General features: G+C 41.1%; 1 protein-coding gene across 6 annotated transcripts in view; it reads right to left on the bottom strand.

Moving 5' to 3' along the window:
* Nucleotides 1-1,416: 1,416 nt before the first annotated feature.
* ATXN10 (ataxin 10) overlaps nucleotides 1,417-27,353 on the bottom strand; it is a 141,504-nt gene continuing 115,567 nt past the window's right edge. For 4 of the 6 annotated variants that reach the window (XM_061582449.1, XM_061582454.1, XM_061582450.1 and 1 more), the window contains 2 exons: nucleotides 25,914-25,977; nucleotides 1,417-1,860 (listed from right to left, as the gene is read on the bottom strand). In XM_061582449.1, the coding sequence (XP_061438433.1) occupies nucleotides 1,670-1,860; nucleotides 25,914-25,977 (255 nt within the window). In that variant the 3' untranslated portion in view covers nucleotides 1,417-1,669. Of the gene's footprint in view, nucleotides 1,861-2,205; nucleotides 2,241-25,913; nucleotides 25,978-27,353 lie in introns of those variants that run through there. The other 2 variants (XM_061582452.1, XM_061582455.1) reach the window with 2 other exon arrangements.

Here is a 27,353-nt window from a genome sequence, read left to right as displayed (position 1 = left end):
ATCATGTGATTCAACTAACAGGGCATGTGAAAGCATCCCTAGACTGTTTTATCGGCACAACGTTTTATACGCATGTCAAATTTTTATCTGAACTTCTCTCCCAAGTATTCCATTGTTAAAAGCAATACATTGCTTGAGTATTCATTAAAAAGCATCCCTTTTCTGCTTTATTGGGAGGAGGGAGGTGTGTATGAAGTAGAAGAGGGTCAGTGCTAATATGCATTTGATTACACCAACGTATAGCAAACAATGTTATTCCTCCTTTATTATGTGAGAGAAACTGGAGTAGCTTACCTTAAAACAAGGCTCATTTTTGGAACACATACCCAAATTTTGACAACTGAACATAAAAAGAAATAAATTTGTTCTGTTTGGGGTATGGAGAATTAATTGACCACTGTCTCTCTCCCACCCATCTCATTCATGCCACATTCCACAGTGGTAGAGTTCAACAACAATACAGAATGGTATCCAAAATAGAGAGGCAAAGCCTTCCATTCTTCAGCCTCTCTTGAATTAATTAACTGGAAATGAGTTTTGTCAATGTTTTGGGAAGGCACAGGGTGAAAAGAAACTGCTAGAATTAATCACAGTGAGAAACTACCTCTTGAGTCTCCCAGAGTTCAGAAAAAGCCCATGAGAAGCAAAAATAATAATAAAAGGGGAAGTGGGCTGACTTACCAAGGGAACAAATAAAATTCAAAACATCCAGTCTCTAAAAACACTTGACAAGCCTTATGGCAGACAAACTTAACACTTGCTGCAGCAGAAGCTTCAGCATTTAATTCACTTTGCAAAAGGTAAATTACACAAGAAATCCAAGATTCAAGTAGTGCATTATTGCTATGCACTAGTTTTTGCAATGATAAATTGATATTTGTCAAATAAATAATGAGCAACAAGAGTAGGTGGTTCTAATGATTAAGATAAATTCGGGCACATTTGAGTCATTCTTTAGAAGGTGACTTCTTATGTTCACCGAAAGTGACAACAAAAATTCATGAATGACTTGCACTTCCGTTGTTTCTGCTTCAGTCTAGAGGAAATGATACATGTTGTGTTCATACAAGAGAAAATTTGCATACTAGCAGGCAGAATGTACCCAACTTCCACCTTTTCACACAACGCCTGGAGGAAGCTTTGAAGGAAGTGGGATCATTCATGCTTCCTCTCTTGAAGCTTTAGTTTATTTATTTATTTATCAACTTTAGTTATACCCCGCCGTTTTTCCAAATTGGAACTCACGGCGGCTTCCAGATAAAAGACACATACAATTAAAAACCTATCAAAAATAAAAGCATATAATACATAAATGAATAAGTATAAACAAATATAATTAGAAAATGAACTCTAGTTTAAAATAGCATTAAACTGTTTCTAATTGAACATATAGCGGCTACAAATCAGTTTGGTAGATAGATGCATAACATTTTTATTTAATGGTACCAAAGAGCTCAAACATTATCAGCTAGACAGCCATAATTTGGGATTTGCAGTTTCCATGGTACTTACATTTTATTCAATCTATAAAGGTTAAATCTTTGACTTTTGTTTTATGAGAAAGAATTCCAATAGACTGGTTGAGAGCCTTCTTTCTGCTGTATTGGTAGAATATCCACAACAAAATATTTTGTCTTAATAAGATGAAAATAATTTACATTTTAGCTTCTTATAGATTTGGCATCTTTCCACTAGATCTCAAAATCAGCTTCTGATCTTGTTTCTTGACTTGCAATCCCATGTTCTCAAGGACAGAGTTGTCGGCCAGTCCCTGGTCCTCCATCTGTGCAATGAGCTCTTGGTTTCTTTCATTCTGTTCGGTGAGGTTGCGGATCGCATATACTGCCCACTGGCTTACAACTGTTGAACAGAGTCAAGGAATTTATCTCCAAGTTCATTTCCATTTAATACATATATCATGGGACAGATGCTACAAATATTTGTAACTCAATAAATCAAATCAGCTGATCAAATCTGCAATGTCATTTACATAAGTCACTTTAACTAGCCACAACTCTGTGTTAAAGAATGCTGATTCACAGATATAAGAAAAGCAGTTTATGACCCTGTGCTGAGTCATGTGTTTGCAATCACAGTAGTAAATCACCTATGAACAGAATTACAGTTAATATCAAATTTGTGACCAAAATGTTTATCAAAACATGAAGATGATTTTAATGTAGGGAATTAGATGTAATTACTTACCTATAAAAGTGCATCAGGGCCCGGATAATTTTTTCCTTCAATTTTGTAATAGCATTAATGTAACAACAGCTTGCTGGGTCAGGCCAAAGGTCCATCTAATCCAGCACTCCCATTCTCACAGTGGTCAACCAAATGCTCATGGGAAGCCCACAAGCATATTTTCCCTTTTTTACTACATTCTATTATGTATAATATTTTATCATTATTGATTGTATCTTGTTTATGTTTAGATTTATCTTGAGATGTGCTGTCTCAGTGAAAATATAAAATATTTTTAAAATCACCAAAGATTGCTTTTTGTAAGAAGTTGAGGGTTAAGATAGCCTGCAACAATCTATTCCTTTCACAGTGGTTCCCCTTCAAGCAAAGTTTAAGGCAAGCATTAGATCCGGGTTTAATAATTTCCATCATCATCAATAAACTACATCCTGAGCATTCCATTTAAACTATTTGTTCAAATGCTGCAAAATGTCACAAAATGTAATTGCTCTAAAATAAACCTACAGAGGAGACAAGGAATTATGACTCACATCATGCAAGAGCAAAGCGCCTGTAGGGCACCAATTATTTGCTACGTGTAGCTTCACATACAAGAGAAAGCTATGCATAATTTACTCATATCCTTCATAGTTTCTAGCCAAGTTTCATATGGCAATTCACCTGGAGGGCATGAGGAGAGCTGTCTGGAGCCTAGATGTAACAAGAATACTACTCAAAATAGTAAAGACTGCAGAAATGTATAGAGAAGATAATGGTGAACATGGATCATTGTTGCCTATCAAATTTAAATTTAATGAACAACAAACGCCTAGTTTGAAGTTGCATCCTTGAATGCACTAGACTATTTACTTGTACTGTGCATTCCCTCTAAGACCCCCTAGGCCAAAGGCATGAAGCACCACAGAAGTACACCTATTTCTGACCAAAGAGATACTTCCTCAAGAACAAAATGAGAAGAGTGGGTGGATATAAAACAGAGAGGAAAAACAAGACAACAAGACAGCAAGGAGATTTAGTATGTAGTTAGCAGTGGCAACTGTACTCAAGTCAGTTCTATTTTGTCAATCTGTTATGTGAAAAACAAATTTGAAGTACAACTCTACTGCTGACACAGAGAACGTTAGCAGCTTTTAGAAAGTTTTGTGATATTGTCAGCTTGGCACAAAAAGAGATACCAATCAATGGAATACCCAAGATGAAGAAGTCGCATGGCCATAGGACAATCATTGCCACTATTTGGTTGACTTGAGTATAGCTTTCTCAATGAAAGTATGCTAGGATGTTATTTCTTTAAAAACTGGTTGCAATGTACAATTGTCACATTTTAATATAAAAACATTATAGACCATTAAGACATTTGCCCTCCTAGCAGGGCAAACCAAGACATCAAGCAGTTTATTGCACCCGCAATATAAACATGAGTACCAAATGATAGTTTGTTATTAGAGAGCAATCCAGACCCCTGCCTGGCACCACTGGGGCTTAATGGAGTGGCTAGCCACCGTCACATCCACAGCCCCACCATCAGGGAGAAAGGGCTTTTGCTATGCCAGCTCGCAGACTGGTTCAGTGAAGGAGGGCTAGATCAGGCTCATTGCCATCATGTGATGTCAACAAGGCTAACCCAGAAAATCCTTTACCAACCCAGCTCAGCCCCTGCCCTGAGATGCAGGGGCAGGCACACTGAGGCACTCCCTGGTGGATGTCATCACCTCATCCCAGTCTCCTCCACCCCAACAGATCGGAGGCTAACATGGAATTGGAAAAAAAAATATTATCAATGTATAATGGTTATTATAGCCCATTATTATTTTAATTGAGCATTTTGGAATAATTATAACTTGAGCTTTCTTTCTAAAGAACATAAATGTAGTTTTGTCACCATGCAGGGCTGCTGGTAGGACTTGGTCCTTTTTCATTCAAATCACAAATTCCTGACGTATAAGTGCCCGTTCACACCACCAGTGCTTCCAAGCGATCTAGTGACCTTTTCAACACCAAAGACCACTAAGGGGAGGGCATCAACTGCATGCATTGGCCCTCTTATTAAGAGGGGGAAGGACATTGGAAGACCTTCAAATATCTGCAAGGACAGATATCCTAAATTAGGTTATAATCAAAACAGACTGTTGCACACACATTTGTAGAATGTGATGGAATAATAAAAATACTAAAACGAAAACAAATCCGTGACATCAATTGTCACATGGTTTCTATGTTCATCCTATTTTCTTTTTTCATACAACCAATATACTGCCAGCTGAAAAAAGGGACTTGGGTTCTGTAGCTTGTTCACAGCTTTCTCCTTTCCTGCTGCATCTCTCCCATTCAGAGTCATGAATATGTATGATTGTCCTTAACATGCGGAATGAGCCTGAGACTTCTGGATGGCTGGATGCAGACCTATACAGACTTAAGTGTCACAGGAGATTAAGCAAGTCCCCAATTAATATTCACATTACCCTCTTGTTCTTACCTAAAGGACAGATAGAAAATGGAACATATTCTGAAGTCCATAATCTGACCACCACTTTAAGCACTTTATTGTATAATGAGTCTTAGACAGAGCGCTTCTAAAGTTTCCATAGTTACAACAAATAGGAGCATGAGCCCATTTGTTGCCAAATCACACAAAATAGAATAAAATGCAGCAATCCCAGTAGACCCAATTTTGCAGGTTTGCTTTACATTTCTAAAAAACAAAACAAACACACAGTACTCCATTATATTGAATCTTGTTAATGATACGACAAGGTAACCATTTGGATCTTCTGTGCTAAAATATGGTGAAAGTCCCCCCTCATCCCCAGTTTAGTTCAATTCCATGTCTTCATCTTAAACTACAATGCACCTTTACTTGAAATTAAACCATTGTTTCAATCAGATTTACTCTTTCCATTACATACCCAATGTTAACCTAAAAAGCAGTAAAGATCACTTTTCTAAAAGCTCCCTTTTATGAAAAAAGTTCCATTTTGTGTGTGTTTCAAAGGAACTATATTGTATCCAGAGCTTGGAAAAGTTACTTTTTTAAACTACAGCTCCCATCAGCCCCAGGCAGCATGGCCACTGGATTGGGCTGATGGGAGTTGTAGTTCAAAAAAGTAACTTTTCCAAGCTCTGATGAGGACAACATGGAGTTCCCTGATCTGGATTGGAGCCTTGTGATAGTTTCCCACTGAAACCCTTGGTTTTCCCCTTCCCCCAATTTTTGCATTTTAGCAGCGTCTACAAGGCAAATTACACCCAGGATGGGGTTCAGTGGAAAACTAGTGCAGAGCCCTTATCAAAATTGGGAGCATGATACCTAATCAGGGTCCCCCACGGTTGCTCTTCCTTGAAAACAAAACAGCCAGTATTAAGCATATTTTTTTAAATATTGTGAATAATGTAGTGTGTCGTTTGGCTTAGTTTGGCAATGTGTAGTTTGGCTGACAGATGGTGCTTAAGCATTCTTCTGCTTGATATTCCTTTGAAATGCCCTCCAAGTCATTTTCCTCACAGCTGGGCTCCAAGAACAGCTAAACCCAATTGGGTGAGGGGCCACTTGGAGGGACTTCCATAGCTGTTCCATTTGAGTTGTGTTTTATTGTTAGTGTTTTGAATGATTGTTAATTGCTTTGATCTATAAATATCAAGATAAATAAAAGTTGCACGGAAGAACCTAACTGAGTGCAGTTAGGATTGAGCCCCCATCCCGCCCACTGCTTTTCTCCTACAACCCCCCGTTTATCTTAGCAAAGCCAAATTTTGGAACATGAACTTGCCAGTTTATTTTCACACTGAGCCAGGCTGATGTAACATTCAGTCACCAAGACCCCATTTCAAATATCTGTGAGATGAAGTGGAAATCTTAACATGTTGTAAGGGTTACAAAGTCTTTTCTCTAAAACCTAACAGCACAATCCAACACCTCATACTGACATAAACAGCATGGGTAGCAAGGAAGTGCATGGCATCCCCAATACCCAGTCCACATACCTAGTAGAGTCCTTTTATAAGCAGGTGGGACAGGGGCAGCGAATAGCAGCCCACCAGAATGGCCTAGTAGACAGCTCTAAAAAAAAACCCCAAGCAGAAACAGGAACTAGATGATCATGCAAGCAAATGGATTCAGATGACAAGAACACTTAACACACTAGACAGCAAGTCAAACAGAGGTACAACACATATACATGTTATGAGCCATTTAGAGGTAGACGGAGGAATTCATTAGGTCTGCTTTCCACAGCAGACTGACCTGATCTGAGACTACAGATCAGAATGCAACTCCCAGTCAGATTACACATTTTCCAGATTCTGAAATGCTATTTCAGTGTGCAAGAAGTATGTGCAGAAATACATATTTTGTTAAAATAATGTGTACAAAATGCAGTTTTAATGGGAAAATGCATTGAAAATAACAGACAAATGCGTATTTCATGTAAAAATGTGCATAAAATGCATATAATTTAAATAGGGAGTATTTATACATTCTTTTAAAAAATCCATACAAATGGAACAGGACAGACCTATGACTGAGCACCAGCGAAACCGAAACGGTGGAATCAAGCTGCTCAGCCCCTCCCTAGTAAGAAGACAATGACTGCATTTTATATCTGAGGAATGTGAAGGCACAGCCAAGATCAGGTCCTGAATCCAAGGTACATCATTCTTAAACAGCAACAACAGTTAAGTAATGATGAGTGCCTCTGAGAATGTGCCCCTCCCCAGACAAATTAAGAAGAAAGGCTTTATGGAGTCATGCCTATCTCCTGCAGATTAAAGCCCCAGCACTTTTTTTGTTCTTAGTTTTAGAAATTAGGCACTGAACCAACCTCTATTACAAACAAACTACAACCAGAAAATACACAGCATTTCTCACCACAGTCCACTCATTTCAGTCTTACATCAATTCTTCACACACACAAAAGGCTGTTTCTGTTGTTCTTACAACTCCCATCCCCCATCTTTATCTCCTCTTTCTTATTTCTTAATATGTGCCAAGACCTCACTAGAACTCAGCCTAGATATCTGTTTTAGTGGGACTGATGGTCATAAAATGCCTCACTTCTAAATAACCAGTCTCCTACCTCCTTACACAGAACTCATCAGCAGGTTGCATCTAAGTACACGCTTAAGGAGGATTTTCATTAAATTGAACCCACAGTCCTTGCTTCCCCAGAAAATAACCCATTCCTGGTTTCCTCGTTCCCTCCTCTTTCCATTCCAAGAGCCCCCCCAAAAGATGGTTTTTTAAAACTTACCAACATCACAGGAGAAAGCACTTCTCATTTTTTAGAACGTTAATCTTTTTCTTTATTAATGCATTTGTGTGTGTTTGTATGTGATTTCCTTACCTCATCACCCTTTCCCCTTTTATTATTTGTTAATTAAAAAATATTTACATATTGCTCCACACTCAAAGAGTACTTTGGTGGTGTTCAGTATCAATACAAAACACCATTTCAATTCAATGAAATACATAATAAGGTACTATCACAATACAATAGTGAGGAACACAGCTGAGCTGAACAGCAGTGGCCAGCAAATACTTGGGCACGCAGGTATATTTATTTATTTATTTTTATTTATTTAATTGCATTTCTAAACCGCCCTATAGCTAACAGCTCCCAGGGCGGTGTACAACACGATAAAACCACAATATTTAAAATACAAGCAAGTGTGTATTGCGCATACAATTATAAAACATATTTAAAAACAGAGTAAAAGAAAATAAACATAAGATTAAATTAAAATAAAAAGCTTAAAATGCCTGGGTGAAGAGGTGGGTTTTTACCTGGCGCCGAAAATATGACAGAGAAGGCGCCAGGCGTATCTCATCTGGGAGGGCATTCCATAATTCAGGGGCCACCACCGAAAAGGCCCTAGATCTTGTTACTGTTCTCCGGGCCTCTGTATGAGTTGGGACCTGGAGAAGGGCCTTAGACGTCGAGCGCAGTGAACGGGTAGGAACATAGCGAGAGAGACGTTCCATCAGATATTGCGGTCCAGTGCCGTTAAGGGCTTTATAGGTAAGGACCAACACTTTGAATCTGGCCCGGAAACGTATTGGAAGCCAGTGCAGTTGGGCCAGAATAGGTGTTATGTGGTCAAATTTCTTCGTCCCAGTAATAACTCTGGCCGCGGCATTCTGCACTAGCTGAAGTTTCCAAATCGTTTTCAAAGGTAACCCTACGTAGAGAGCATTACAGTAATCCAATCTAGAGGTTACCAGAGCGTGAATAACTGAGGCTAGGTTCTCCCTGTCCAGATAGGGTCGTAGTTGGGCTACCAGCCGAAGCTGGTAGAACGCATTTCGTGCCACCGAGGCTACTTGGGCCTCGAGTGACAGAAGCGGATCTAATAAGATCCCCAAACTACAGACCTGTTCCTTTAGGGGGAGTGTAACCCCATCTAGGGCATGTCTGACATCAACCATCTGAGCAGAGGGCCCCCCGACCAACAGCATCTCAGTCTTGTCAGGATTGAGTTTCAGTTTGTTAGCTCTCATCCAGTCCATTATCGCGGCCAGGCAGCGGTTCAGTACAGCAACAGCCTCACCTGAAGAAGATGAGAAGGAGAAATAGAGCTGCGTATCATCAGCATACTGCTGAGAACGCACTCCAAAACTCCTGATGACCTCGCCCAGCGGCTTCATATAGATATTAAAAAGCATGGGGGACAGAACTGAGCCCTGCGGGACCCCATATTGTAGCACCCAGGGACTCGAGTAATGTTCCCCAAGCATCACCCTCTGGAGACGATTCCCAAGATAGGAGCACAGCCACCGCCAAGCAGTGCCTCCAACTCCTAAATCCGCGAGTCGCCCCAGAAGGATACCATGGTCGATGGTATCAAAAGCTGCTGAGAGATCAAGGAGAACCAACAGAGTTACACTCCCTCTGTCTTTCTCCCGACAGAGGTCATCATACAGGGTGACCAAGGCTGTTTCTGTACCAAAGCCCGGCCGAAAGCCGGATTGAAATGGATCCAGATAATCAGTTTCATCCAAAAGGGCCTGGAGTTGGCGAGCGACCACGCGCTCTAGAACCTTGCCCAGAAATGGAACATTTGCTACCGGCCTATAGTTGTTAAAATTGTCAGGGTCCAAGGAGGGCTTTTTTAGGAGCGGTCTCACTACCGCCTGTTTCAGGCAAAGTGGGACCACTCCCTCTCGTAAGGAGGCATTAATCACCTCCTTGGCCCAGCCGGCCGTTCCATTTCTGCTAGCTTCTATTATCCACAAGGGGCAAGGGTCCAGAGCGGAAGTGGTCGCCCGTACCTGTCCAAGCACCTTGTCCACATCCCCGAGCTGTACCAACTGAAACTCATCCAATAAAACAGGACAAGACTGTGTTCTGGACACCTCATTAGATTCAACTGTTGCAATATTGGAGTCAAGGTCCCGACCGATGTTTATGATCTTATCTTGGAAGTGCCTCGCAAACTCATTACAGCGGGCTATTGATGGTAATATTGCGTCCGGAGGACCAGAGTGTAAAAGTCTCCGGACAACTTTGTAAAGTTCTGCTGGGCGGTTACAAGATGACTGAATAGAGGTAGCAAAGTATTGCTTCTTCGCCTTCCTCACCGCCCTCACATAACGTTTAGTGGAGGCCTTCACAAGTGCATAATTACAGCTGTCGGGAGTTCATCTCCATTTGCCCTCCAACCGTCTCCTTTCTTGCTTCATCACTCTTAGCTCCTCGGTAAACCAAGGAGCCAATTGAGCTCTGCAATGGAGAGAGCGCACTAGGGCGATTGTGTCAACTGCCCGGGTCATTTCCGTATTCCACAGAGTGACCAGGGTTTCGACAGAATTGTCAGTTTTATCAGCCGGAAAATCCCCCAGAGCCCTCTGAAATCCTTCAGGATTCATTAGTCTCCGGGGACGGACCATCTTAATTGGTCCTCCACCCTTGCAGAGTGGAGAAGACAATGTGAGTCTAAATCTCAAGAGGCGATGATCTGTCCATGACAAAGGAATAGATGTAAAATTCCTCACTCCCAGATCACCTTCCCCCATTCCAGTGGCAAAAATAAAGTCTAGAGTATGTCCTGACACATGCGTCGGGCCAGTAACAAATTGAGACAGCCCCATGGCTGTCATGGAGGTCATGAAGTCCTGAGCCGCTCCAGACAAGGCGGCCTCGGCATGAATGTTGAGATCCCCCAATACCAAAAGTTTGGGAGATCGCAACACCAAGTCCGAGACCACCTCTGTCAGCTCAGTTAGGGAAGCTGTTGGGCAGCAGGGTGGACGGTACACCAACAGTATTCCCAGTCTGTCTCGCTGACCCAACGTAATGTGCAGACACTCCAGGCCATTAGCCACCTGGATGGGGTGCCTAACAAGAGGGATGAAACTTCTATAGACCACAGCGATTCCCCCTCCCCGACCCTCGGATCTACCCAGATGCTGAACCGAATACCCAGGTGGGCACAACTGGGAGAGATTAATACCTCCCAGATCGCTCACCCAGGTTTCGGTAATACATGCCAGATCGGCCACCTCATCCACGATTAAATCATAGATGAGGGAGGTTTTATTATTTACCGATCTGGCATTAAAGAGCAGCAACTGGAGATCCGAGAGTTGGCTGATAGCACTACCAGCAATCCTGTGGATGTGAGGAGGACCAGAACATGGCACAGCCATCAATTGTCTGGGCCGAGTTTCCCTTAACTGGCGTGTCCTCCTCACAACGCCATACCTTCCATTACCCGTCACTGCACTAATTGGGGCCCCCTCTGGTCCTCCCTCCCAACGCCCTATCCTCTCACCCAGGCACATAATAAAAATAAAATAAATAAAAAAACTCATACTCTATACACAATCACACACTCACTCATACAACCATTCATACATCCAAATAGCACAACAACAGCAGCAAGGTCCCAGCAGCCACTAATCGTAACAGCGGCAGCTGTAGCGTCAAGGGCTCAAAAGCGATGAAGCAGCAATGCCCCCCACCAGGCAACAGCAACGACTGGAACGACCACAAAGATAGTAGCAATGGCGGTCAGCAGCAGCAGCAACGATCTCCAAACAATCCGAAATAGTCAGGACAAAGCAGCAGCAAAGCAGAGCAGCAGCCGGATCCACGAGAGCCGCAGCATCGATGATAATATCCACGGCAGCGCCCAACGCTCAAGACCACAGTAGCAGCAACAAGGTGGCAACCAGATCCACAACGGTCGCACAGCGATGACGACGAGCAATGGCAAACCGGGTCACAAGGATGCGGCGACAAGAGCAGCAAAGCAGCAGCCAAGCCCACAACAGTCGCAGCAACAGCCCAGGGCGCCAAGCCGCAGCCAAAGGACAAACCGCAGCGGCGAGGACAGCACAACAGCCCAGGGACGCTCCAGCAAAAAGCCCACAAGGACCAGAAGCACAAATGGAGCCGACCCAGGAGGTGATAACAACGGCCGAAACCAACACAGCCGCGGCACCGGGAGAGCTGGTACAAGCCGGTACAAGCCGATACAAGCCGGGGAGGAACAAGAGGCAAAGCACTCCCACTACAGCACTGGTCGCACCAAACGGCCAACAGGTATCAGCAGCAGAGAGACAAAAGGCCGCCACCATCCCCGGACTCAATTAGCCGCAATTCCCGGCTCCTGTGGTTCCCAGTTCCTGCAGTGTTCAAATTACCGCGCCGGTTCAGTCCTTTCCAGTCCTTTCGAGTTCCAGGTAAGTCTCAGTCCAAATAAAAGCCGCAATTAAAGTGCGATTAAAGTGCTAAGAATGTTAAAGTGCTGAGTATTAGGTGCTAAGAATGTTAAAAGATGTTTAAAAAGGAATAAGCGGCAGGAGCTCTAAAGACAGCTCCACTACCTATGCCGCCATCTTGACCTTTGTGAGGATCCTTAAACACTTTAAGTGATGGTGAAAACACAGCAGTGTAGGTGCCTGTTGAATTTCACCTCCCAGCAATAGACCTGTGAGAAGTTGAGACAACTAGTCAATAGCTCAAGAATCTAGTTTGTATATAACCCCACAGCTCTTTAGGTGGAAAGCTGTGAGGAAGGCTGCATTTAAAAAAATTTGACTGTGTATCTGTTCGCCTCAAATCACAGAAGAACTACACGGAATGTGCAACTATAGTGTTTGGCAGAATCATAATTATGCAAAATGCCTACTTATGATACCTATGCTGGCTTTAGGGTTAGCTGCCGCAGGCATATATAACATGAAAGGGGAGGGGGGAAAGGAGGAGACACAAAGCTACCCTGAATGTTGGAGGTGGAGGGTAAAGTAGTCCTGGCCGAAATAGGGAGTTGGAATAGTACTGAGCCCACTGCTTCCCCATACACAACACCCCCCAACTATACTGTATTCACACAATTTATTTATTTATTTATTTAATTTAATTTATATACCGCCCTAAGCCCGAAGGCTCTCTGGGCGGGGTACAAAAAGATAAAAAACAAGCAATATATAAATACAATAAATCAAGAAAACAAAACAAACAAACAATAAAAGAACCAAACAACATCCAAAATACAAATAATGATGAAAATGCTATTAAAACACAAGGCACATTATAAGACAGGCTTTTTAGCCTTTGCTTTATCACATTTGAAGACCCTAATGTTTTTAATCTTCACCTAAGGCAGTTCAGTGTGACAAAGCCTGAGAGGCACAGTCTCCTAAGACAGGTGCTTCTCTGTTATGGGCTTGAAAAGCAGTCTCAAAACAGTTAATTTTTAAAAATTAAGTGGGGAAAAAAAGAAAGTTTCATTATTACACCTTAGAAGAATTAAGTATTTTAAAGTCACTGCTTGTTGAGGTTTAGACTCGCAACAACTTTCCCCCTCTGCAAGGGTGGGGGACCTATTAAGATGGTCCGCCCCCGGAGGCTGCTGGATCCTGATGGTTTTCAAAAAGCTCTGGGGAGTTTTCCGGCTGATAAGGCTGGCGCTCATGTCGACACCCTGGTCGATCTGTGGAATGCGGAAATGACCCGGGCAGCTAACATGATCGCTCCTGTGCGCCCTCTCCTTTGTAGAGCTCATACAGCTCCATGGTATACTCCGGAGCTGAGGGCGATGAAACAATATAGGAGACGGCTTGAGTGCAGATGGAGGCGGACTCCTGACGAATGCAACTCTGCACTGGTGAGTGCCTATAACAAGACGTATTTTGGGGCAGTGCAGGCAGCAAAGAAACAACATATCACTGCCTCTATTCAATCTTCTATCTCCTGTCCAGCGGAGCTTTTTCAAACGGTCAAGGGGCTTTTACACTCTGCCCCTAAGGACGTGATTGAACCTTCTAAAGCATGCTGTGATGAATTTGCCAAGCACTTCCAGAATAAAATCTCTTGCATCCGTCAGGAGTTAGACTCTAATGTTACAGCAATTGAACCAAATGAGGTCTCCGGAGCACAGTCTGGTCATGTTTTGTTGGATGAGTTTCAATTGGTGCAACTTGAGGATGTGGACAAGGTGCTTGGACAGGTGCGTGCAACCACCTCTGTATTAGATCTTTGCCCCTCTTGGCTAATAAAAGCTAGCAGGGATGGCACTGCCGGCTGGGCCAGGGAAGTGATTAATGCCTCTCTATGTGAGGAGGTGGTCCCGAACTGCCTTAAGGCGGTGGTGGTGAGACCACTTTTGAAGAAATCTGCCCTTGAAGACGGTTTGGAAACTGCAGCTCGTGCAGAATGCAGCGGCCAGATTAATAACGGGGACCAAGCGGTCGGAGCACATAACACCGATTCTGGCCCTCTTGCACTGGCTGCCTATATGTTTCCGGGCCCGATTCAAAGTGCTGGTTTTAACCTATAAAGCCTTACTCGGCACGGGCCCGCAATACCTGATGAAACGTCTCTCCCGATATGAACCTATCCGTACACTGCGCTCAACAGCGAAGGCCCTCCTCCGGGTGCCTACTCATAGAGACGCCCGGAAGGCGATTACAAGGAAGAGGGCCTTCTCGGTGGTGGCCCCCGAACTTTGGAACACCCTTCCTGATGAGGTTCGCCTGGCACCTACACTACTATCCTTTCGGCACCAGGTGAAAACCTTCCACTTTGCCCAGGCATTTTAACAATTTTTTAATTTTTTAACATTTTTAATATTTTTGTATTTTGTATTTAATGTGCTAACAGACAGTTATATTGTAATTTGATGACCAGATCATTTAAATTGTATTTGCTGTGTTTTTATTTGACGTACACCGCCCAGAGAGCTTGCTATGGGCGGTATAGAAATGGAATTAAATAAATAAATAAATAAATAAATAATAAAGTTCATCAATAAGGAACCTTTAGATATTAATTAGGCTTCTTCTGAAGGTCTGTCAAATTTGTAAATGGCTACTTTTATAAAAGTAGGCACTAAATTCAAATGTATAATGCTAGCTTGTATGCGGCACATACATTCTTGCCACAGAGGGTGCCCATATTTTTAAGTGACATTTTTCATAGAAACCTATAATTTAGTTGTAACTAAAAATCCTTTGAGTTTCAAAAAGGAGAAGAAAAATCACACTCTTGGACAATGTAAAGCCAAAAACATTCCATGCCTATGATATTGTTTTTAAAGTTATTTTTATTTCAACCATCCTTTCTTTAATGTTCTAAAGAACTTTGTTCAAATAAGTAGAGCTACCAAAAACTGCACTGCTGCATTAAAAAAAATAACCTCCACAACTACGGTTGCTTAGCAATTTGAAATGCAACACTTAAAAATATAATCATACCAATATAAATTACTTGGCATTAGTGTGGCATGGCTAACAAATACTCTGTCAGTATGGAAAGGCCAGAGCTTGGAAAAGTTACTTTTTAAAACTACAACTCCCATTAGCCCCAGCCTGCATGGCCACTGGATTGGGCTGATGGGACTTGTAGTTCAAAAAAGTAACTTTTCCAAGCTCTGCTTCCTCCTCTTTCACTCATTTCCACCCTGGCCATTGGTCCTGTGTTCCCTCTCCCTGCTCATCCTGTAAACTTGCATTGCTGGGACTCCTCCTGCCTTTCAGTGGTAGAGCATTGGTCCCTGGTTCCATTCCCGGCTGGAAGAGCCCCTGCCTGAAATCCTGGAGAGCTGCTGCCACTCAGTGTAGACTACACTCACCTAGATGGACCAACGATTTGATTCGGTATTCACTACCTAGATGTGCCTCCTGATGCTAATGCAAAAAGAAATCTGGGAGCGCTAGTTGTTACACATGAACGGTTGCCAACAACTACAGCTGGACAATAAGTTTTTAAGTTTACCGCATCATATTCGTCAACGTTTTAAATGCTGCAAAACTTAATTTATTTATTTATTGTTTGATTTATATCCCGCCCTTCATCCCAGCAAGAGCCCAGGGCAGCAAACAAAAGCACTAAAAACACTTTAAAACATCATAAAAACAGACTTTAAAATACATTAAAACAAAACATCTTTAAAAACATTTTTTTTAAAGGTTTAAAAAATATATTAAAAAGCAATTCCAACACAGACACAGACTGGGATAAGGTCTCAACTTAAAAGGCTTGTTGAAAGAGGAAGGTCTTCAATAGATGCCGAATAGATGACAGAGATGGCGCCTGTCTAATATTTAAGGGGAGGGAATTCCAAAGGGTAGGTGCCGCCACACTAAATGTCCGCTTCCTATGTTGTGCAGAACGGACCTCCTGATAAGATGGTATCTCATCATCATCACTGTTTATTTGTATGATGCCTTTTCATAGCAGTCTATGCTCAAGGTGGCTCACAACATGGGGGGGGAAGTTTCACTGTTCAAAAATAAATTCAAATAGTTAATAAGTTAACAAAAAGACCCTCACCTGCAGAGCGCAGTGATCGCCTGGGTGTGTAAAGGATAAGGCGGTCTTTCAGGTATCCTGGTCCTGAGCTGTATAGGGCTTTGTACACCAAAACCAGAACCTGGAACTTGGCCTGGTAGCAAATGGGCAGCCAGTGCAATTCTTTCATGTTTTATTATATATATCCACCTGGGGATGTATGTAATTAAATTGTCAGTGTTTAAACATTATCATAAAAATCCATAGGATCAGGATGATTTTGTTTCCCATGTATGTTTTACTGTGGTATGTTGTATTTGATAGGTTTCATGCTTATGTAGAATTAATGTTTATTTATGCTTTTATCTGGCTACAATCTGTACTTGGCTGCCTTATTAGTAAATTTGAATTTGGAATACAGTGTTAACACACAACAAAGCATTTCACACTCAGGTCAAAAATATGCTGTTCTACCCAAGAAAATATGTAGAATTTTGAAAGGTTACCTCGACATATCTATTTGTCACTACCACTCTCTAAATCATTTTACTCTCTACTTAAACATGTTGGTTGGTTGCCCAGGGGTTGGGGAGGATTCTGCTCTAAAACTGTTTTTCTATGAATACTGTTCTCAAAAGTGAACGATTGGCAGAACAACTGATTTGATTGCACTTCCAACTGTCCCATGCAGTCCTGGAGGCTGGCCAAAGCTCAGGACTGGGCAGAGGTCAAGGTAAGAACTTTTAATATCTGGCTCATTATATATATGACATACAATTTTAGTACGGCTACAAGCTTTCACTGGATTAATCATAACCAGAGGTGCTGAGAGTCAGGAGCAAGCTTATTTATTTTTTGGGGTTATTTTGGTTGCTACAACAAAATATTTCAGTAAATTCCTCACCCCAGGTACAGGGTTCCAACTATGTCAGTCAGCCATGACCTCTTTTAGTGTACTATAACCTGTTAGGGGTTCACATGAGTCAATTCCATCTCCCTATCTTCTGTTTTTCTTTTCCAACTGACATGGAACATTCTGTGGCTCCTAGTATACAATGAGCATCCTCTGTCCACATTGGACTGTTGCAGGGAGAGGGGATTGCTTTTTGTATTTCTGCAAAACCTGGAGTACTCCTTTTGTTTCTCAGTAGTCCAGTTTTGGCTCCAACCCAATCAGCATGGAGGCACCAAGTTCACTATTAAAGAGAGTGATTGTAGAAGGAATGAAATACAAAGACTTCTAATGATAGTCTAGTTTTTAATGATAGTCTAGATCAGCCTTTCCCAACCAGTGTGCCTCCAGATGTTGTTGGACCACAACTCCCATCAGCCTCAGCCAGCATTGCCAATGGTCAGGAAAGATGGGAATTGTGGTCCAACAACATCTGGAGGCACACTTGTTGGGAAAGGCTGGTCTAAATTGATGTGGTCTACAGAACTTCCATCTCTGTCACCAAAAAACCACTCTGTGTTGGAGCTGGCTGTGAGGGCCTACACCTGGTGTCGGGCCAAGGAGACAGTAAACTAGGGTTGCTGCTGGTGTACCATCCACCCTGCTGCCCAGCAGCTTCTCTAACTGAGCTGGTGGAGGCCGTCTCGGCTGTAGTATTGGAGGAGCCCAGAACGATAGTCCTGGGTGATTTCAATGTCCATGCTGAGGCTGCCTCTAGTGTTCCAGCTCAGGTCTTTATGGCCTCCATGACGACCATGGGGCTGTCTCAAGTTTTTTACCAACCTGACACATAGGGGAGAGCACACCCTCAACTTGGGTTTTTGCTCCAGATAGAGGAAGGGGTGGTCTGGAGATGGGGGTGGTGGATGTCACCCTATTGTCATGGTCAGACCACTTCCTGGTGAAGTTTAGACTTATGCCTCCGGTCCTCCCCTGTAATGATGGTGGACAGATTAAGATGGTCTGCCCCTAGGGACTAACAAAATCCACTGGGTTCCTGATTGTCCTGTTCAACAGTGACCCTGTTGAAGCCCTTGTCATGCTGTGGAACAATGAGGTGTGTCAGGCTCTTGACATGGTTGCTCCTGAGCGCCCTCTCCGGAATTTTGGAGCCCGGTTTGCACTTTGGTACATCAGTGAGATAAGGGCAATGAAACAGGCTGGATGACAGCTGGATGATGGCTAGAGCGCAAGTGGATTATTGTAATCCACTTTATGTGGGGCTGCCCTTGAGGTTGGTCTGGAAGCTGCAGCTGGTGCAAAATGCAGTGGCCCAAGTGCTCACTGGGGCAGGGTATCGCCAACATGTCACCCTGCTGCTGAAAGCATTACACTGGCTGCCTATTAGCTACCAGGCCAAGTTCAAGGTTCTGGTTTTGGTGTACAAAGCCCTATACAGCTTGGGACCAGGATACCTGAAAGTGTTTTTGTTTGCTGCCCTGGCCTCCTATGGGGAGGAAGGGTGGGTTATTATTATTATTATTATGTTTTTTCATTATTAAATTGTAGATTGTTGTAATTCTTTCAATTTCAGCAATGTACCTGATGGAAGATCCCCAAGCATCTTGGCCCCAAGCAATGTGGGCCCTTGAAAATGATGAAGAAAAAATGGATTTCTTTCCCTATATTCACACACAAAAGGCATTAAAAGCAGGCCCGTGTGTAGGGAAAGCAGGAAAATGATGAAGTTCACCTTGCTGTAAATTCCTGAGTTCTTGCGGTGCCAAGAACATCGGCCAATGCATGACCGCAGATCATTAATTTGGTATTGTTTTACAATCCTTTGATTAATATACTTTTTACTATTTGATCTTGGAAAAAGAGGTCTCTGGTCTTGTAAGCTGCAGAGCAATGGCCTCAGCAAAGGGAAGTCTTCATGATGGAATCAAGGAGAGCTTGATACTGATTTTTTACAATGGCATGATGTGTATAATTTTACTTCATAAATGTAATTGTGTTTTTGAGGAGAGAGGTATTCTGAGGTGGGCTGCCTTCCCCAACTCTCTGTGTTTGATGGCGAGTGGCTGACTCAGAATTACTCCTTTTTCTTTACTGCGTTCCCTAATCATTCCTTATATTGTGTGGCTTTCAGCTATAATATGGTGATTTAAAAATTAATCTTTCTCTATAGCAAGGTAGTTACAAGCGGAATTTCACACAGAACTTCCAGTCACTCTAGGTGAACCAAACACGGCCTTGCCTCATGGTATCACTCAAAAGAACATGTTGTAACATCCTAGAGATGTTCCTGACCAGCTTAGCTGATCAGGAGCCATGACAGAATGGAATATAGGGTACAAATTGTTTTCAAAATGGTACAAAATCATCAGTAACATATGACAGTAGAATAGGGGTAATATCAGTCAAGGGGACAGATTGACATTAATCTAAGAAGACAAGAAGATGGGAGGTATCTGTAAAACTATGAATAAACATGATTTCCTTTTAATAAAGTGATCTGATTGGTTGGAAATATTGCAAGAGGGAAGAACTGTTATGTTACATGGGGAAGAACTTAGGGGATTGGTTAATTAGTGTCACATGCTGTAATTGTACTGTATAAAAGATCTGCGCACACCATACCTCACTGCAGTCCTCTCCAGACTTTCTGGAGAACTGACCCTGCATATGCTTGTAGAAATAAAGGCCTACCTTTTTGCTTTAAGCCTGTGTTATTGATTACTTAAAGGGCCCCCAGCAAAGATCCCACAGGAGAAAATAAAAATTATCCATCATACCCACACTGATGTTATGACAGTATGCAAATACATATATATAAAAAAATCAAGATCAAGAAATGACCATTACATTTTTAACCCATATGATCACATGTCTAGCACAGCAAAAATAAACCCTCCCAAGTTAGAGGTCTGACAGACTAAAGTCTGGGACTTAATACAGATGATAAAACTAACAAACAATCAAAGTCAGGGAAGGCAGAAAATGGTTTTATTGAAAAGTGGTGTTTGTTTATATCTTATTGCAATGAGAGAATGCAAGTTGCAATTAATCCATATATGTTAATGGGGGAGATATAGGAAATGTGGAAGTTAACCTCAATCAATTTGATTCCTCTGGCATTTGTGGATCTTAACTAATTATTAAATCAAATGAAAGGATTCTGTTTAATTACAGTCATTTACAAGGCAGACAATATTACTTGTATGTCATTTTTAGTATGCTATTTTATATATTTAAATAAAATTATTTAAATTTGACTAATTGACTAGTAAAAAAGCAGGCAATCAACCAACTAAAACATTCTTTAAAACAGGGGTGGCTAATTGTGGGCGGGGGCATGGTCAACTCTCCAGGGGTTGCATGCCAAATTTGGAGTGCCAAAAGTGTAAAACAGGGTGTGGCAAATTTTACATCTTTTAAAAGGACAATTTGGGAGTCTTGGGAGAGTCACAAAAACCTTTCAGCATTACAGAATCACAGGAGATTACTCACAGGAGTAATCAGTAAAGTAAATAAAATCTAAAAACAAAATGTAATGGACACATTTTGAGAGGCCCACATGAACATTTTGGCATCACAGTGGAAGACCTACAGGAGCAGTCAGTAAAACAGTAAATGATGATGATTTTTAAAATCACTAGAATGATTCTCAGTTTAATTATGAACAAGCCTGCTCAATTTGCATCCCACCAAAACAACACAGCCACTATAGACATGAATTGTGGTTTGTCAAGGGCTTAACAATGCTCCTGCTCTTGCAACCCTGGACAGGTAGGAACAACAAGATGTTTCATCAACCCCTGCTGGGGTTCTACACGTGGCTGCTGTATAATTTGACTTAGTTGGAAATTGGGCAAGCCTGGCTTAAAATCAAATGTGAAATAAATAAATGAACAAACAGGTTTTTTTTCCTAGCTGGTACATGTGTATGAAAATATAGCTGTTGTCAAATCAAAGTACCTATAACTCACACATTCTATCACTATTTTTAAGCCACTGTGTTGTATTAGTTGTTCTGTCATGTGGTAGCTATGACAGTTCACTCCTTCAGAACTTAATCACACCCGTTTTTGCTCTCCTCAGCAGCATGGATTGTTTTCACAGCATGTGGCCTGTCTCAGGCTACACTTTTAAATATGAAATGCTCATTGGTTTCCCCAAGAAAGTCTTTCCTGGCATGTCACAAAACAAACTACCATTGTTGTAGACCATAGCAACTTGATTTCTCCTAGATTTAACCTGAGGTTTCATAAACCACAATTATACTAACTGTTGCCATGAGGTCAAAAGTATTTTGAATCTACCTCTGAGATGACTGTCAGACTGAATATAATGACAGAAAATGCTCTTCAAATGGGTATGTAAAAATTAGCTCATATTTATATTTTCAGTATTTTATCCAAACTAAAGGGTCTACATGTGTGGATCAACAACCACCACTGCAATAAGAGAGCAAAAGAGAAACCACAGGTTTTCCTTTCACAAATGATGCCAATTTTGTCTCCTTCTAAGTAGCCAGCTGCATGATCACCCAGAAAGGCAGCCTTGCTTTTTTCTCTTCAAGTATGACCAACATTTTGGTTACAAGAAGATATGCTAGACTGATGTTAACGTAACACAGAAAAGGGATGGGATCCATTGGCTGGTGCCACTCCGAAAGCATTCTGTTGACCTAACAGGCAGTATTGATTTGAGCTCATTTTTCGTCTGCTATCTGCTGCTTTTACTAGTCTGATTTTTTCTTCCCAAAATATTGATATTGATATTTTAAAAGGAAATATCAATAAATGAAATAAAATATTGATATTTTGAAAAGAAATATTGATAAAGAAAAGGAAAGCAGCTTCGCAACCTCCTCATCTGCTATAACTGAGGCTGGTCAGTTTTCATGTTAGCAAGTAGAGACCAGCTGTTTTCCTTTCGGAAATGAAAGGAGGAAAGCAGCTTTCAGTGCTCCCCATTCCCCACCTCTTCCTCAGCAAGCCTGTTTATTTATTATTTATTTATTACATTTATACCCCACCTTTCTTTTCATAATAGAAACCCAAGGCGGCTTACAGATGGTTCCCAGGCGGTCTCCCATCCAGGCACTGACCAGACCTGACCCTGCTTAGCTTCAGCAGGGAGCTGGCCTTATGTGCCTTCAGACCATAGCCTAGGACATAGCCTAGAGTCCTTAACATGGGCAAGACACTCTAGTCCCTAGGCTTGCCTTATGGGCTAACACTAAAGAGATTAGAAGGCATGGCTAGAGAATCTTACCCATGTTAAAGACTCTGTAGGGCTAGGTTTGCCTTTTAATCTCTATTATAGACTTGGCTTGCTTCCTCGTGCTTGGAGCTTGGATTATTTGTGGAGGGGGTGGCAGACAGAAAGAGAAAGAGAGAGACCTATACTGCTGTGCTGTGGATAAAATAAATAAAAGAACAATATATTCAAGGGAATATAGGAGGGGGAAAATCTGGTGTTGGGGAAAAGCCGCTGACGTTCAGAGCAAACAGGATCACTCCGCAAAGATGGAGAACATGTAGACTACTGAAAAATCTGGTGTTAAATCCAAATTCAGCTGAATTCTCACCCATCCCTAACACAGAAGCTATACTATACAGGTTTTTGGTGTCAGAGCCCTTTATTTTCATCAGACAAACCTTAAATGACATATGGTCATCAGAACCCTCTGTTACCATCTAACACAAAACAATGTGTGTAAGAACTGAATGCAGTTATAGAAGATCACTGACTGCAAGCCTGTAATTAATTGTTACAGTAGTTCCAGAGACTCCTATGTGACTACTCTTCAGCAAATGGTCCTTGCTTCTTCCTTCTAATACATATACTAAATATCTCTTTTTAGAAGAAGTAATCAGAATAGGAGTAATATGGGTGCAACACAAATGAAATCAACAGAAATTAGCATCACATTTAAACCTTTACCAACATTTAATCACAATTGACTTGGGATGAGCTGGAAGTCTTAGTGGGTAAACACTGCACTGAAAGAGAGCTCACTTTCTCAAATGAAGACTTTAAACTTTAAGGCAAATTCATGTAATATATAGCCCTCATGGCACTGAAAATGAATTCATCTTAGTGCCTGTGGTCTGAAAGCTGGATAGTTTAAGCTCTAGCCTCAATTTCTGCCATATATAAAAATTGGTATTTATTTATTGAAGTTTTTATATACACCCTTTCATAAAATATCAGGACAGTGTACAATATGTATACAATAAAATATAAAAATCAATAAAAACAGAACACAGTAATCATTAAAAATGACTCGCTAGTCAAAAGGTTTTCAACAGCTGCATAGCCTGCCAGCATACAAAAAAGTCTTCAAAAGACACCTGAAAGTCAAAATCTCCCACAGCATGGGACTGATTATACTAAATGCCTGACTTCTGGTTGAGGCCAGTGCAGGAGACAATGAAAGAACCTATCCACAGAGAAAATATTTACTATATATTGTGTATGCATTGCAATAACAGAATTAATAATGATGCAGGTCTATTCATCTGCATAAATTATTAAATATTTGTGTGTGTACATGTGAGTATGCATGAGGGATATAAGCAAGAAATCATATCCTAATTCATACCCAGATGGTGCATCTCCCATTAGTTCAAAATTAGGATTCATCCCCAGGACACACTGGTAGTATCTAGGTAACCAATACCAAAAAGTATTCTCCAACCTTGTAGCATCTGCATTCATCCTCCATGTAGTTGCCACCAAAGTTCTGCATCCAGAGCTAAACTAAAAACATATTTGGGGATTTCTCGTAAATAAAAAATTGAAGAATGTTAAAGGAAATCAAAAATGTTGGGGAAATCTCCTACATTTCTCAGGAGTTCACTTTTGAGTAGTTCCCAGATTTCACCTAAAGCAACATTTGAAGTAAATTTCAAATTGGAGGGTGTTCAAACACCCAAGGAATTCTGAAGGAAGACAATAAGACTAATGAGATTTCTCAGGGCACTTTTGCATATTGTCTTCATTCCTTTCATTTAGATGATTGTCTCTCACCCTTAAAGTTGTGCCTCCCTTTTCTTTTCCAGTTTGGCGTAGTGATTAGAGTGTTGGACTACGACCTGGGAGACCAGGATTCGAATCCCCACACAGCCATACAGCTCACTGGGTGACCTTGGGCCAGTCACTGCCTCTCAGCCTCAGAGGAAGGCAATGGTAAACCCCCTCTGAATACCATTTACCATGAAAACCCTATTCATAGGGTTGCCATAAGTCGGGAGCGACTTGAAGGCAGTCCATTTTTCTTTTCTTTTGGGAGACCTGAAAATATAACTTTTGTTATATGTTTGTGAAGAATACCATGGATGGTCAGCTGAAAGTTTTACTGGCTAATCATAATAATTAAATAGTGTACCAACTAGCTCTCACAACGTTTTAATTTGCATACCAACAAGACATAGTGTTTACCTGATACACACTTTTAATAACAGCCTTCTTCAATTTTTGGAGTTCTTCAACTCTCCAGAACTTAGCTATTGTGACTTTTAGAATGGATATATTCTGCCATAAAAAGTTTAATAACTGATAGTCTTCTTTGTTTTTGGTATTTCCACTGGAATTTCTCCACTATTCCTAAACAACAGAAAAATCTATTGTTCTTTCATCGGAGAATTGCCAGATATAGGAACTGAAAATATTTTCTCCACTGGTCAAATTGAATAAAGTATGTAAAATTGATGAGCTGCTTACTAACTCATTTTCCTGTTTATTTCAGCTGACTGGTCAGATGTCAGCTGAAGCAAAACCTTCAGGACTAGCTATAATAACCAGATTTGGTTAGATTCCATTACAAATCCTAATCTAAAGTAACAACAATGATTCTGGGACATACAGAAAGTTGGAAAACACGACATAATGTTTAACCAGCTCCATTCGTTTTATGTATGTTCAAAACAAGTAGTTTCTCCATTTTAAAAGAGGCCATTTTAACATTCAGTTAAGAGATTTAAATCTCAAATACATTACAGATTTGCTTAAAAACACACCAAGAAACACAATGTGTTTTGTGTTTTTCCCCTCCAACATGTCTGCATAGTACTTTATGATATTCTCATAATAGAAATTTTCCAGCAATCATATTTCATACTATTTAGAAATATAAATAGGACAAAATAGTAGGCAGCCAATAAACACACAGAGCAAGATTTTTAAATGTTTAGTACAAAATGCAAACCATTTCACTTTTAATAAAAGTGTAATTACTCTCTTCCTGCTGAAAATAAAATTTAAAAAATTAAAATAAATATGGCAATAGCCCTTCTCTGATGCAAGCTATAATTTTTCCTAAAATAGGCTGTAGAAATTATAAAGTAGGTTGACTACTGGTGGTAAAAGGTTAACAAATGAGTGTACCAAAACACTGGAGTCAGTGGTCAACTCTGACAACTTGGGATAGAGTCCAGAGAAACTTAAAATAAACCTAATGCTGCAATTCTATACATATATACTCTCACGTCAATTCCACTGGACTCAATGGGATTTGCTTTGGAGTAGATTGCACTTTGGCAGAATATTCTTAACTCAGGGTCTCAGAGGCCTAGAGCGGCAGACACGCTACTGAATCCAAAACCTGCCAGTTTGTGGCAGCCAGGTCAAAAAGAAAGGAAGTTTCCTTGGTGGTTTTGTTTCTGTTGTTGCTGCGGCAGCTCCAGGAACTGCTGAACACTGCTTGGGTCCCTCCATGAGTCAGTGGATCCAAAGCCACCAGTGCTCTGTAACACCCTGTTTGGGGGCTTTCTGTGTTGAACAGTTGGTGGAAGAATTGCTGATGGCAGCTTACCAATCACCTGGGCACCACAGCAGAGACCCCTTCCACCTGCCCCCAAGCCATCAATTGAGGAGGTGGTGGGTTAGGATTGTACTATAAGTCTCTCTGAAAGTTAAAGTGCCTCTAGACTAGAGTTTAAAGACATTTGATGAGGCACTAGGACAATTCATATAACTCCCTGAGTGTTCACATATACAACCCTGCCCTCAGCTCAAAGTTCTTTACAAGGAGTACATATATTTACACGTTTACAATGCTATTGAAAGGATACAAGGATTATTATCATCAATGCTGCAGTTATCCAGGATCAACGGGATGCCATCTAGCTCATAAACCTATAAGAAAGTACAAATACTTTATGAAATATTTCTCCTTGGTTGGTGAGTGGGTAAAAATTCACAAACCTAATCCACCCATAAACAGATATGATCTATTTATTATTGCATTTATAACCTACCTTTCCTCCAAAGAACTCAAGGTAGTGTACAAACATGGTTCTTCCCCTCCCAATGTTATCCTCACAACAACCTCGTGAGCAGAAACCAAATCCAACCCTTCAGCTGCTTTTATTCATTGTTACTCCTTAATTCCCTGGACCATTCTTTCTGAAAAATTGCAGATTACTAACCTAGGGGCACCTCTGTGATGTATGCTATTTTCTCACAAATTTGCCAAAAAAACAAAAAGGAACGTTATCTAATACCATGCACAAAAGCCCTACACCTATCCTGAAATTTGTCAGGCTTCTTACCTGGGACATCTTTATGATATATACAATGTTCATTCAAATTGCCTATGCAACAGTAGGAGGTGAGTGAATCCTTTTCCAGACATATATACACACACAGACAGTAGCTGTAAAGGATACCTTTGCAAGAAAATCCCTGAAGCTATTCTTCTGAAATTTGGTTCAAATCTTATTTCCTCAGAAAAGGTTACCATGCTTACACATTTTATCCAATTTGGCCAAATAGTAAAGGAGTTATACTAGTTTTTAGATTTCCCTATAATAGCGAATGGAGAGACACAGAAGTTTGGTTCTTCTGAAGCTGGGTTCTGATTTAGACCTGAAGCAATATGGCCTCCAAAGTGGTCTGAATTTGCTTTTGAAATTGCCAAATCTGAGTTCGAACCAAATACCATGTTTGGTGCACATCCCTACCATAGACACTTTAGAAAACATTTTAATTTCAACAGTACTTTTATTACAGCTTGTGATGGCACCAACCTGCAGTCTGTGCCATGTGGGGAAGGGAGATCTGGCCAAAACAGAGTGTCCTCCTCTGCTCACCCACCCTTCCCTTTAGACCTTCACCCTGCCACCAGATATAAGAGTTATGTTTCTGCGAGACTGCTTTTACCAATCAGCCTAAAATCCTCTTTGTGTCACCAAATACAGCTCAAAGTTGTGTGGAACTTCGCTTTAGGCATGACGGTACTATAAACTGAGACAACATGGTTTTAATGAAACAAACATAAAAGTGTAATAAAAAAGAAGAAAAAAGGTGGTTCTTAAGAAAAGGGTTTTACAAAAGTTACAGAAATCCAGCAAATGGAGCAAAGAAAACAAATAAACTAAGAGTTCAGCGTGAATCCACTTTCCCTATCTGGACATAGTCACTAAAGTTACAAACTTACTTTTGTATGCCCCTCCAGCCAACTGTATGTCATTCTGAGATCCAACCTTCATCTAGCTCTCCAAGCCAATTCC

Source organism: Rhineura floridana, chromosome 8 (genome assembly GCF_030035675.1).
Source record: "Rhineura floridana isolate rRhiFlo1 chromosome 8, rRhiFlo1.hap2, whole genome shotgun sequence".
Classification (NCBI taxonomy): domain Eukaryota; kingdom Metazoa; phylum Chordata; class Lepidosauria; order Squamata; family Rhineuridae; genus Rhineura; species Rhineura floridana.
The sequence above is the reverse complement of the archived record's forward strand: the minus strand, read 5'-3'. Positions and strand labels throughout refer to the sequence as shown.